The sequence below is a fragment of the Antrostomus carolinensis genome, unplaced genomic scaffold (genome assembly GCF_000700745.2).
Source record: "Antrostomus carolinensis isolate BGI_N321 unplaced genomic scaffold, ASM70074v2 scaffold30006, whole genome shotgun sequence".
Lineage (NCBI taxonomy): Eukaryota > Metazoa > Chordata > Aves > Caprimulgiformes > Caprimulgidae > Antrostomus > Antrostomus carolinensis.
Window position 1 is genome coordinate 1 of NW_010321654.1, and position 13,914 is coordinate 13,914.

Sequence of the window (13,914 nt, forward strand, 5' to 3'; positions counted from 1 at the left end):
AAAACCTTGCCACACAAACCCAATACAGTGACAAAAGCTGGTATGAAGTGTAGAAATATGCCTCCTGCGTATTAAGTAAACAGACTTATCTGCTTCTTTTTTCCAGTTATAGTTACAGGAAGAACATATCCCTTTCAGGCTCTGGGAAGGAAGATACATATAATTTCTCATGGAAGGTTTTAGGAAATGGTTAAAGAATTTCATGGAAGGCTCTGTAAGGTCTCAGTATATGGTTAAAGTTGTTTTTCCCTTTACTCTGCATCACACTGATACATCTTCTAATGAGAGATGCAGCTGCAACATATTTCTTTTCTCAGTCATTGCTAACAAAACCCTAATTCATAAATGATGCTGAACATGTGCTGCAGGGCTTACTGCTGCTTTGTTTGCCCTGATTTCATTTCTTCAAGGTCTATGGGCTACCATTAGTGGCTCTTAATTTTCTTCTCAAGCTGTAGGTATAAGATGCTGTTAGTAAGGATTTTCATTCAGTTGTTTTACATAAGGTAGGGTGATGGGGTGCTTTATGACTTGAAATAAGAAAAACATTGACAGAAGGATTAGGAGGTGTTGAGGGGTGTGTGTGTTGGGGATAGGGCTTGGGCTAGGAACATGATCTGTTAGTAGATGCTACAGTCCTCCTGATGTGAATGAAAAAACCTAGTGTAACTTACCAAGGAAAATCAATTGCAGATACGTGCATTTTCCTTTTCAACTACTTAATTTGTGCTTAAATTAAAAAAAAAAAAAAATCCACAATTTTTAAAATCCGTGTTCTGTGTTGATCTAAGTGGAAAGCCTAATATTGCATATATTTATACATTTAGGAAGAAAAACTTCTGAAGTTTGTAAAAATAAACTCCTCTAGAGTTTGTAGCACTTTCAACTGTCCACAGCATGTAAAGTTCAGCTTTTTAAGAAAATGCTTCACTCAACTTTTTGTAGGGAATAGGAAGAAGGAAAGTTTCTACGACTGTTGAACGCAACTTAAATTTCATATTCTCTTTTTCTTAGGTTGGCTGAAGACTTTTGATGATTACTTCAGAGATCAGACACAGCATATTTTAAATAATATGGTTATAAAACTGCAAGAAGACAACCGAAGGAAATTTATATGGTCTGAGATATCTTACTTTTCAAAATGGTGGGATGGAATAGATAACCAAAAAAAGGATGCTGTTAAAAGGTTCGAACACTGAACACTATTTCTTATCTTCCATGTGACATGTTCTTAGACTTTGTCTATTTGACTACACTGTAAACTTTAGATTTCACTTGTGATGCAGAATTGCTAGAATAATCAACTACTTAAGTTCTGATTTTTTGGCCCTAGTTTTTTTTTTCCAGTTGCAAAATAAAAATCCACTTAGAGAAGTGAAGCCAAATCACTGAGTTGCTGAAAAAAATTACTAAAAATTTCTATGTACAACGAAGAAGATACTGTTCAAATTATAGTGGAGTTGGAATTCTAAACTTTATTTGAAGTCACATTGAAGCAGTGGCAATAGACTAAAAATAATCTTACATATTAGCTGTTTATATGTGGTAATTTTTTGTTCAGTTGTAACAATTATGAAATGAGATTTTTTTTGTTTTAAATATGTGTATTTTTTATAAAGACTCAGCTGCTTGAATGGTAAAGTAGTACATATTCTACACCCTTGCTTTTTTTAGTTCTGTTTGAAATCAAGTGAAAATGTAATACAGAAGTAAAAGGTTTGCCTAGACTTTGAGGCAAGAAAGCGTGCTGCTTGGATACACTTGAAGTAAGGGTTTATAGTGTTCAAAAGGTGGTTTTTTTTTGTTTGTTTTGTTTTGTTTTCCACTTTGCTTTAAGACGTAATCCAACAGTTCTTAGCTCATCTCTATGATGCCTTCTTCTCATGCCCCCCTTCAAGATGCATGGGTTGCACTTTACATTAAGGCTCTGAGAGCCTCACAATTACAAAGGTTAGGTAATGTTGGAAATCGTGGGAATCACTACTATAAATACATAAAAAACTACATATTTAAAAATATATGTACAATGCATTAGTATTACAGCACAGCTGTTGTTTTTTGAGATTAAAAAGATCCCTTGGAACACAGTGAACAGTAAACAGTAGTCACCAGGGAACTGTTTCCTTTTTTCAGGGGTAATCGGGTGTTGGTTAAGCTGCTGTAAAACTTACAGAAGCTGCACTGAAGATTATTTTGGCTGTATGTTTTTCATTACTGTTATGGGTGTTATCTATAATGTGACTTAAGTTTTGATAAGTTTACTGTATTTATTTCTTGAATTCGTGAAACATTTATATGCTAATGTACAATATACGTGCTGAAATTACTATATTTAACTGTAGGGACCACCTGATGCTGGAAGCACGATCGTTGTGTTCACTGACATCTTAATAGAGAGACTGGATCATCCTGTGATCTGTTTCAAGAAGGCGTTTTAGTGAATGAGGTGGTCTGAAGCCTATAGATACAATAAACTTCAAAGCTCCGTAAGGTCTCTCAAACAATAGAAAGGACAGTAGATCAAAGATGGGAAGATAGTAGTGCTTCAAATGTGCAGTGTCTAGGCACCTCACTCAATTGACCTTCAGTACTGTGGTACATACAGTTTTATCTTTGTAATCAATGCAGGAGATAGCCTTCTTCCTGATTTAAAAAAAAATAAATATTATGGCACATGCAGTAGAGCTGGTAGTTTTTGTTGCACAGAGGCATTAAAAATTTCGCTGTTCATCTATTCATTCTTTCCCCATTTGATTAAAGAAATTTAGTCCAGTGTTGGAAATAGGGCAAGCAATGTCAATTTTGGCATCATGACCCTGATAAATACCTATTGGGTATTCAGAAATTGATTTTTAAGAGTGTATTTTCAATTGCAAGATTATGAACACAATTTCTATATTTTTCAGGTTAATAAAAGATGGACAATTTGAAATAGTAACAGGAGGATGGGTTATGCCTGATGAAGCCTCTCCTCACTATTTTGCTTTAATTGACCAACTGATAGAAGGACATCAATGGCTAGAAAAGAACCTTGGTATGTAGCTTGATCTAAAATTTGATTGTGTTAATACAGGAAATAAATTAGAATTTTTTTTTTTTCTAAGGTGCTTAGAAGACTCTCTTTACTCTGCTTTCCTAAAGCATTAAATCAGACCCCTTACTGGAAGCTATGAGATTGAGTCTGGTATTTGCAATTACTCTTTGCAGATAGGGGTTCCCGGAGGAAATATATTTAAAAAATTTGGTGTCATAACATTTTGTCTTGACTAGTGGAAGTTGTGCATAGTATATCAGCATAGTAAAATATAACAGTAGATCACACTCAACTGTAGATCACATGGCTCTGGTATCACAAACATTTCCCAGTTGCCATTTGTTTTTTTGAAAATCATGACAAAGGCCTTAAAATGACTTTAAAATTTATATTCTGTTCATGTGTCTGGATCTATTCTGCAGGCTGTGTATTCATTAGGTTCTCTTATATAAGGCTTTCAAAAGAGTAAATATGAAATTTAGTAGTAGTTATTACAGCAGTACTCATAGTTATAAAACCTAAACCCATTGTAATAGTAGAATTGTTCATATTAAAAAAAAAAAAAAGGCCTGCTTTTGAAACTTTGAGGAATTACTGACTGCAGTAATGTTGGCTAAACTATTTTGGTGGTTTTGAGAGGGGTTTTTTGTTTAGTTTTAGAAGTAGAGATAATGTTCCATAAGCAGAGATAACGCTTTTTATATAGAAAATATTTGTACGGTGATTTTAATAATAATAAGTTAACTTCACTTCACTCAATTAACTTAAATTATTTTGAAAAGCTGTTTCAGTATGTTTTTCTTAGATTGCAATTTCCATTAACACAGCTTGACATAATTAAGAGATGGAGCAGAGGAAAGGCTTATAAAAGTGTAATGCATTCTCTGCTGTTTTTTTGGTAAGACAGTAAAAACGTGCCCAAGGAACCATGTTGAAGAATCAGTTAAACTAGAGTTAGACATGGCTTCTTTATTTGATAGTATGAAATTCAGTGAAAAGATGGGATTAATCAACATGAGTTCCAAAGCCAACAAAAGTTAACATTTAAATTACAGTGAAAATTCAACAAGCTACAACATCAATCTACCTCCATCCATTCATTTTCCTTCTGCTTGTCTTTCCAATTGTAACATCTGTAAATAAAGTGAAAAATGAGATGTTTTTCATTATGGTTCCATGTAAAGATGTTTGAAACACAACTGATGTAGTATAACAATGTATAGTAGTAATCTCAGGTTTTTTTTTGTTGTTGTTGTTAATTGTTTATCTGTTTAATTCAAGCTTGTTAATTCCAGGGTGTGTTCTGCAGGAGGCCTAATAGCTATGTATTTGTATTTCTTCTTGGAAATTTTATCTTCAGTGCTCTGATTTCAGTTATGTTAATGTAACTTTGAGTGAGAAATGAAACATTCTTTCCTCTTCACTTTTTTATTTTGTCAACAGGAGTAAAACCAAAGTCTGGTTGGGCAATTGATCCTTTTGGGCATTCACCAACAATGGCTTACCTTCTGAAACGCACAGGATTTTCCAGTATGCTTATACAGAGAGTTCATTACTCAGTTAAAAAACATTTTGCAATGCAGAAGACACTAGAATTTTTTTGGAGACAGAACTGGGGTATGTGTTTTTTCTTTATGTCAATTTATTTGTTAACTTATACAGGTGAAATTTGGAGAGAACTTGGAATACTATGGAAATCTTTACAAAACAGGTTATTTAGAGAAGTTAGCTGAGACTTTAAAATTTTAGACTTGCAATTTTGTTAAAAATAAAGAAGTCTTTCACCTAAGTTAAGGGGTTTTTAATTTTGTTTTTAATAACAGAAATGGAATGTGAGTACCTGTGTCTTAGGAAGGGGGTTAAATATAAAACCTGTATTGTTGCTGTTGTTCCTCTGAGCTTCCTGTTTCTTAACTTTCATTTGTGCTTTTACTTCCTTGTATTTCCCTTCTCCCACATTCCTTACAAGTATGTATAAAAAAAGTAAATGACTGGAATATTATTTTTCCTTTTCTCACTTCTTTTTTCACACTTCTTCTCACTTCTCTGCTCCTACTATGTGGACATAAAGTGGGGGAGAAGGAACACTTATCTTGGAGAGAGAGGGGGGGAAAAAAGGCCAAACTTGAAGATTTAAAGATGGAGAGATCTTTCAAGCAACCAGTTTTCCTTAGCTGATGTGACATATTAGTATCATTAATTACAGTAGCTTTCTCCGGACTTGAAATTTGTAGGTTATCTTTAGTCAAAAAAATAGAATGAAAACATTTCACTGTTTTAATTTGTAATGAAATTCTCATCTAAAACATTATTCTTAGAATAAATATAATTGCTTTTTTACATCCTTTGTACAATATAGAGTATGAAAGTTTTCTTAGGTAATGTAGTGATTATACCTTAGCAAACTGATGTGTCTGTAGATGAATGGACTTTTCTGCATGAATATTTTGTTTTGCTTTGTGCTGTACCAGCATTCCTGTAAGTTGTATGATGAATGTATGTAGTTGAGGTTTTGATCTTTCTGTTTTTTAAAGTAAGCTAATATGTCACTGCTTTATCAATACAGGGTCAAAAAAACAATTTTAGTGCTTGCTATTGAAAGGCAGTGGTGATTTTGCAGCTTTTTATTTCCTGTGTTTTTAATTGGAAATTGTAGGAAGGAGAGTATTCAGAGAAAACAATCTACTGCACAAATAAACTTGACTTGAGGAAAGTATATCACTGTGAAAGAATTTGTCAGCTACTGACTCTTAAGAGATTTTTCTTTGAACGTTGGTGTGTGCCACTTAGTGTTCAGAATATTTAGTTGACGGTCCTTTTTCCTAAACAGTTGCATACATAAATCACATGTGTGATATGGTCTAGTGTTTGGGCTTCAAAAGAAGACCTTTCAAAACCGGCCACATATCAGAAGATCACTGCACACTCATCTGGCATAGTATATAGTCATGGTACTTGAGATAAAGAGAACTCCTGTATTTGAAAAGTAAATGCATATATATATATGGACTATTACCTTTTAATTAATAAGTAAGTAGTAGTAAAATACAAGTTTTTAAACAAAAGGTCTGGATTGGAACTGTGAAGACTGAGGCTGTTAAGGTTTTGAAGAGTACTTGCATATGTATTGTTGACATACTTAGGACTCAGGTTCTGTGTACATCTACAGCATTCATCCATTTTTTTCCAGCATAAAATTACTGTAAGTCGTTAGTGCTGAAACAGTTTTTAGGCATTTTACGAGATAAGTAAACTTAAGGTTTTCTTAAGTTCTGTGGGAACTTCAGGTTCTCTTTAAAGTTAAATTTTGAAAGACCTCTTTTGAGACTGGACAAAATGTGTGTAGATCTCTGCTCCTGATGAGTTAAACTTTAGAGAATGTGGTGACTATATTGAAAAATTAGGATTGCAAAGATGGTGTCAGAAGTGCATAGAATTCTATGTAATTCAATGTGCAAGCACATAGAATCTATCATTAACAGTACAATTCTATTATACTGTTAATGTATTGAAGTTATGTGTTCAAGAAATTAAGATATTGATAAAGCCAACCAGTTCAAATCATGTGCTAGTGAGGTAATGACAGAAGAGTGGTTGTTTCTTGGTTTGGTCTTCTTGTTTTTGGCGCCCTCCTCCCCCCCACTTTTTGTTGTTGGTTTTGATTCCCTCAAAATATAGAAGATGTGTTTTATTAAACTCTCCAGTTCTGGAAATAATGAGATTTGTCTGGGTAAAAAAACCCTAACATTTTGTTCCTATCTTTCCCAGTCAGCTGGTGCTTGATTGGAATGTTCCAATTTTGGTTGCATTTCTGGTTTTAGCCTCTTTATATGTAAGATACAAAGAAAGGTAGACTGCAGGTATGGATATTCAGAGCAAGGAATTGTCCTAATACAATGTTTTTAATACAATTCTTGGATTAAGAACATGGCACTAATTTAGTTTTGGCAAATCTGAGAGGATTTATTTTAAAGGTGTGCTCTATGTATTTAATTCCAGATTTTGGATCCAGTACAGATATCCTTTGTCATATGATGCCTTTCTATAGCTATGATGTTCCTCATACTTGTGGTCCAGATCCAAAAATCTGCTGCCAGTTTGATTTCAAACGTCTTCCTGGAGGAAGAGTAAGCTGTCCATGGAGAGTTCCACCAGAAGCCATTCATGCTGGAAATGTTCAGCACAGGTACAATTCTTACATATTCTTCAAGGGAATAACTTTTTTAAAAAAATGTACTGGTCAAAGATGATATCTGGCATAGCTTGGTGAATTTATATATCTCTTAAAATAAACTTGTCATGGGAAAATAATACCTATTACTTACCCTAGTGTTTGCTCATAAGTTCAGAACATGAGTGTTAGTGAAATTTGAAGATAGGTTATAATTAAGGAAGATGCATTAAACTTCTTTCTTTTCCATTCATGATACATTACTATTTCTGAATGCTAGGCAGAACATAGTCATCTATTTGATTACAGTCATGTTACTGATTTGCTCTAGTTTTTGCAAATTATATGAATAGACAGTGATCTGTCTCCTGACAGTGGAAGATTTCGGGGACAGTATGGTGTCGTATGCTGTAACTGCAAATGGGGAGATATTTTCCATGGTATATCCTTTCAAAACTTGTCAATCAGTGGTCTAGGTTTCCTGAAGTGGACACTTTAAATTAATCCGAGTCTTATGTCTTTTATGTCTGGACAGGGTGGAAAACTTTAATTTTCAAATAGAAACATTGACTTGTTTTGCCAAGGGTAAGAATTAAGTTTATGGTTTTGCAAAACTACTTCTCAATTCTGGGAGGAAGGGGAAAAAAAAAGGAAAAAAAAGGGGGAAAAAAAAGTTAAAAAAAAGAAGGGGAAGATAGAACTGCTGGAGATTTTTCCAGAAAAAAATATTGTATTCTATGGTCATGTTACTATATTCAGGCCTTCAAACCATCCCCAAGTTCAAGAGTTAGAAATTTAGGTAGGTGTTTACAATTGTTGCAAATTGCTAAGTATAACAAATGTATTAAAGCTAGCAGAGTGACTTTTTGATTCTAGTCTTGGTGCTGAAGTTTTGAAGTGATCATGTGATGATGCATTGGTTGTCTACATGTCAAGTCTGCATGTCTTTTTTCTGAGGATTAATTTTGCCAAGTATCTTGAAAACTTCACTTTGTCAGTAAAATTCAATTTCAAAATTTTGTTGAAGATAAAACGAAAATAAAAAAGAATACATCACAATTGTCATATTTTAAGATAGCCATTGGAATGATGACAGAAAGAAAGTCATTTTCTTTAAAAGCAGGAAAAAATGAAACCTGAAGGTGTCAGAGGACAGTAGAGCTATAGAAGAATCATTATGACACACTCATTGCTTATCAAATGTGAAGGAATTCTTGTGTCTTTAAATCAAAGTTGTAAAAAGAAAAATCTTGATTATGTATCCTAATTAGTTGAAACAGATATTTGTAGAAAAGTAACAGATTGTTTAACAAATACATATAAATATAATTTAGAGAGCCTGCTCAGAATGCTTTTTAAGCTTTTTGTTTTTTCATTAGATCTTAATTATTCCTGCACTTCCAAGATGAAACCTTTGCATAACAGTCTAAGTTAGACCTTGTAAAATAAATGGTTCTTTCACCATGTCATATAAAATCAAAGAATAAAAGAAATGTAGTAGGCATGTAATGAACATATGATCAAGTTAAAGAGATTGTCTCAGTGTCGTCTCTGAAATAATTTTTTCATCAGCTTTTGGGAGATAAGAACAATTTTGGGGTTGAACAGGGGGGTGAAACAGCAGTGTGGTAGATAACACCTAAGGGAAAAGTAGAACTATCACATGGTCTTTGAGTTGGGAGCCTGGATTATTTACATTTGGAACACTGGAAGGAACACAGGAACCATAATTGAGGGTGTAGTTTCAGATAAATCCATAAAATATGGGAAGCAGTGTTTCGCTGGTGAATGCTAAAAACAATACTCATATATGAATAAAAAAAGTTGGAGTATTGAAAGCAACCAAAAACTTATCTGCTCTGACCTCTGTGACAAAACAAGTTTTACAGTTGTTATGATGAAGAGATGCAGAGTATCCAGAAGTAAGTGGAAAATCTATCTTTACGTCATAGGCTTTCCAAGGTTAGTTTGTAGCACACTAATTAATCTGTCTCTCATCTCTGTTTGGTTTGTTTTTTAAGACTGGAAAAATACAGGAGATCTACACTGAAAGATCTATGGATCTGAAAAAAGTATTTGATACACACTTGATTATTTTAGAGGCAAGGTTTAGATCTCTGACTTTTCTTCAACGCTAAAGCTGCAACAAAAATAATAAAATACAGATCTTGAATACTCAACTGGGACTGTTCTTTTGATTTCAATACTGTTATGGCTGTACATATACACTGAAGAGATACTGAATTGAAAACTTAGGACTAGTAGCTGTTGGATTTATCATTGCCTTGCCACTTTAGTTGTAATTTGGTAGGAAGGAATGAAACAGCAGCCTAATTAAAAGCCTATGCTTGTTTAATTACACTTCATAACAGTTTAAGTTGTAAAGGTTGCTGTTGGACTTGCCCTGTTTTGCAGCTGCGTTTTTATCCATATGTTTGAATGCTGAAGTTATAGCTTTTCACAGTAGCAAGAGAAAACAACTGTTGGGTTTTTTTTCCTTGAATGGAAACGACTTGTTTTGTTGGAGGAAGCATAGCTTGTTTTGGTGTATGTCTCTGTCATGCATGGAAATAGGAATGAATCTGTACTGCAAGCTATATATTTCAAAGAAGGAACAGAAAATGCACTTTCCCCTTCACCTTCTACTGTTCCAGAGCCTGATTTTAACCCTTCAGCTTTTTTCTCTTTATGGTTGGTCACATTGCATGACATGCAACTGGCATTCAGAATTACATTACTGACGTGCATTGATGATTAGTTTGTGATTGCCGATCTCAAGAATCTGAAATCGCCCTCTTAAGAAGTACTCACCCTGTCTGCATAGCCATCTCCTCCCCAAAATTACCTGAACAGAAAATCGCTAACCCACCAAATGGTTGTTTTTGGTTTTGGTTTTTTTTAAAAAAAAACTATTAAAATGGTGTTGCTGCTGATACGCTATATCCATATTTACAGTATTACAAAAAATTTATGATGACTGGTCTCTTTGGCTTTTAAACTTTTATTCAGGTGGGCAGGATAAACATATCAAAATGTATCTAATACTGTCTTGCTGGGGAATCAGAATGGGAAAGCATTGGTGAGACTCAGTGGGATCTTTTTTTTTTTTCCCCTCCAGAAATATTTTTAATCTTTAGCAAATTCTGTCTGGGGGTTTCCTTTCTTACTCCCATATGAAATAGTGATTTAGGAAGTTATTTGAGAGAAGCTTAAGAGAATATATCTGACTTTAGACATCTAATTTTTCTTTGGTGTTTTTGCAATTGAAACTAGTTTGTGACGGAGGAAGATCTTGCTGCCCCCTTAAAACTGGCTAATAATCCTACAGTTATGAGTACTTTGAAGAAAGAAAGAACAGCAATACTGATGAATTTTGCAGTAGATTTGGGAAGAAACTAGAGGAGGACTTTGGCGAGAGATGTCAAAGTCAATATCCTGTTAACTGTAACCTTTCCTGAAATCCTGTATTCTTCAAGAGGCTCTAAAATAATGTGTGTTTCCAAATACAGGCTGCGTATCGAAAATTTGAGTAAGGCTGGCTTCTTAGAAGGTGTCATTACAAAATCTTGTGGTGTTCTAATTTTTCTGTTAGTTGGGTGGAGAGGAAATCTTTATGTTTAAATCTGCAACCTGTTGAAAGTCGTGGAAAACACTGATTCAAGTATAAATACTTGTTAATCTGAAGTGTAAATCAAACTATAGACAGAGACAGGGGGAAGCCACTAGTTGTGTCTATTGTAGTCCCAGCAGAACTATGTATATACTTAACTAAATACATTGTTGTGCCTTCTTTCTCCCTCCAGAATAAAGTCAGATCTTGTGTTTACTCAATACTTTTATAATCTGATAAACAAAAACCCCTTGTCTTGCTGGTCAAAGAAATATGGTTTCAAATATATTGGACTAGATTCAATTCTCACAAAAAATGTTTATGTGACAAATCTTCAAGTATATGAATTGAAAGTAGATTTTGATAGACCATGTATTAAAAAGACTTGCAGAAACATATAGCTCACTGGAATCTGGATTTTACTGCTATTTTATGTTTAAAACTTTGTTATTTTTATTTCTGCTTTCTTAAACATGTTACTATGGTTTATGCTCCCTTCTAAAATTATTTCCGTAACTTTAATTAGAGAGGATCAGTGTCGGAAGATTTTGGTAGTGTTTGTGGTTGGGAGGGAGGGAAATGGACCTTTTCAGTAACCCAATGTGGTGGTTTGGGTGGATTCACCCTTTTGCTTGCAGCTTGCAGCCAAACACAGCCTGCTCTATCACCCTCCCCCCCTCTCGCCCAGGGAGCAGGGGAGAGAATTTGGAAAGAAGGGCAAGGAAACTCACGGGTTGAGATAAAAATTATTTACTAATTAAAAGAAAATGATAATGATAACAACAGTGATAACAGACTATACAAATGAGTGATACACAGTGCTCACTGCCCGCTGACCAATTCCCAGCCTGTGCCAGCTAACGACCCCGGAGCCGAGACGGTCCCGAACCGAAACCCCGGAAGAGTGAGCCCGAGCGATCCCCGAGAGAATGTCTCCCGTCTTCCGGTCACCCCTGGTTAATATACTGACATGACATGATATGATATGGAATATTTCATTGGCACAACCAGATGCAGTTTTGGGTTTTGCTATTCACTGCGCTTCCCCCTCCCAGTCCTGGTGCAGCTGTGAAACAGACAAACACTGTGGCCTTGAGCTGCAGTAACTAAAAACATTGGTATTTTATCAACGTTCTTCTCATGATAAGTCTGAACTGAAACACTGAAAGTAAAATACTACTCTTCTAATTACTAAAAAGAAAGAAAATTAACTCTATCCTAGCAAAACCAGGACACCCAAACATCAGACTTCTGATTTCTAATACTTTCATGCTTAATGACGGAACTGATATTTTACCCTGCAAAGAGTTAGTAGTTGCCAAAGGATAATTTTACTGACTTTTTGCTGTGCATGCATGTGTTGTTGGTTTTTGGTTTGGTTTTTTTTTTTTTTTGAAGACCAAAAGCAGAAAAGCACTGGGTTTAATTTTTCAGGACACATGCTTAAAGCTTAAGAGGGCTGTCTCTAAGACAGGTAATAAGTTGGCTGAAAGGGGAACAGTGATTGTTGGTAGTGAACTTCCTCCAGAAATTTTGGGGTTTTTTTTAAGGCTGGAGTTCCTCAAAGATTAATTTAGGAGCAATTTTCCTGTCAGGGACATGAAGATATGATGCAAAGTATCCAAGGGAATTACCAGAGGAGATGAGAAGAACTTGCTTATTATTGTAAATAAGGGCTGGAGAGGATTAGGATTGTTATCTAAATATAAAGCAGGTAAACATAATTTAAACTGAAGGTTAGTTTTGGCACAGGAACAAATTGATGCAGGCTGACCTACTGTTTGAGATGGAGCTTGATAAGCTTGTTGGAGGATTTAATTAGCATAGTGTTTGCAACAATAGTAGGTTGAATGTAGTGTGCTAGTGGTGAGAATTGCATTCAGCTTTTTGTTACAAAATGAGGTAGCAGAGTTTTGTATGTCTTGTTTAGGGTCACCCTAATGCACAACTTGATATCTAAGAATTGTTTAATCAAATGCTTACCTTTACTCTTCTGTTTTCTAAATTGCTTTTTTTTTTTTTTCTCCCCTCAAGGGCTTGGATGATTTTAGATCAATACAGAAAGAAGTCAAAGCTTTTCCGTACTAAAGTTCTGTTGGCTCCATTAGGGGATGATTTCCGCTATGCTGAGAGCTCAGAATGGGATCAGCAGTACCAGAATTATCAGAAGCTGTTTGATTATATGAATTCTCATCCTGAATGGCATGTTAAGGTAAATACAATGCTTTTTCTGGTTTGTGGAGGAAACAGTATTTCTCAGTATTTTGAGATTCTTCACAGAAAGACATTGTGGTTTTCAGTTTTAACTGTGGAGCTTTATATAGCATTTCACAGCAGATTGGTTTGTCTTGGCAGATTACATTTTTTTACCTTTACCACCTCCTTTCCCTTGAAAACAAAAACTTTGCTATTAATAATATCTTCTTGGAAACTGTAAATAGTATTCAAACTAGATTATTTTAGAGAATAACTATTAGGTTTAGTTGTTTTTTTAGTAGTCTTGTTTTCACAGGCTTCAGGCATTGATATTTAAGATTCACAGGCTTTATTTAAAACTATTGTATTTTCTTATTAGAATTTCAAGCACATTTTGTTGCTTTGCTTGTGTCCTCTTGGTTTTATGTCCCAAAACAAACAAGCAAAAAATCATAAGAGGCACCATTGCTGACATATGTTGTTGAATACAATAAAATCTAAGAGACTGACCTGACTGCACAAGCAGTGAATATACTAACACAATTATCAGATGAGGTATCACTTTAAATTGTTTATTATGTTTGAGTGTTAATATACACATTCATACAATCTAATGTATAAGCTGAGTATTTTAGAGTCCTCTTGTACTATGGATGTTCTCTGTACTTGGACACCTTTTCATTGTCTTTCAGTATGGGAATAAGAAATAGGGGACCACAACCTTGGTTTTTCTTGACTACTGTGTGACAGAGCACTATTGCTGCTTTCACATGCTTTTTAAATCCATTCTCGTCTCTTTCATGTGTTGGTCATGTGTGCACCCTTTTATCCTCACCTTTTCTGAGATCTCCCTCCATTCCTCCAACTGCAGATTTGAGTAGTGCCTGTAGTGTGCTAGTTTTT

General features: G+C 34.6%; 1 protein-coding gene across 1 annotated transcript in view; it reads left to right on the top strand.

Annotated features, from left to right (window-relative positions):
• Positions 1-1,014: 1,014 nt before the first annotated feature.
• Positions 1,015-13,914, top strand: part of LOC104526542 (alpha-mannosidase 2) — a gene marked incomplete at both ends in the record, with an annotated part of 23,675 nt that continues 10,775 nt past the window's right edge. The window contains 5 exons of the mRNA XM_010170026.1: positions 1,015-1,186; positions 2,907-3,034; positions 4,478-4,651; positions 7,034-7,220; positions 12,850-13,027. Coding sequence (XP_010168328.1) covers positions 1,015-1,186; positions 2,907-3,034; positions 4,478-4,651; positions 7,034-7,220; positions 12,850-13,027 — 839 coding nt within the window. The remainder of the gene's footprint in view (positions 1,187-2,906; positions 3,035-4,477; positions 4,652-7,033; positions 7,221-12,849; positions 13,028-13,914) is intronic.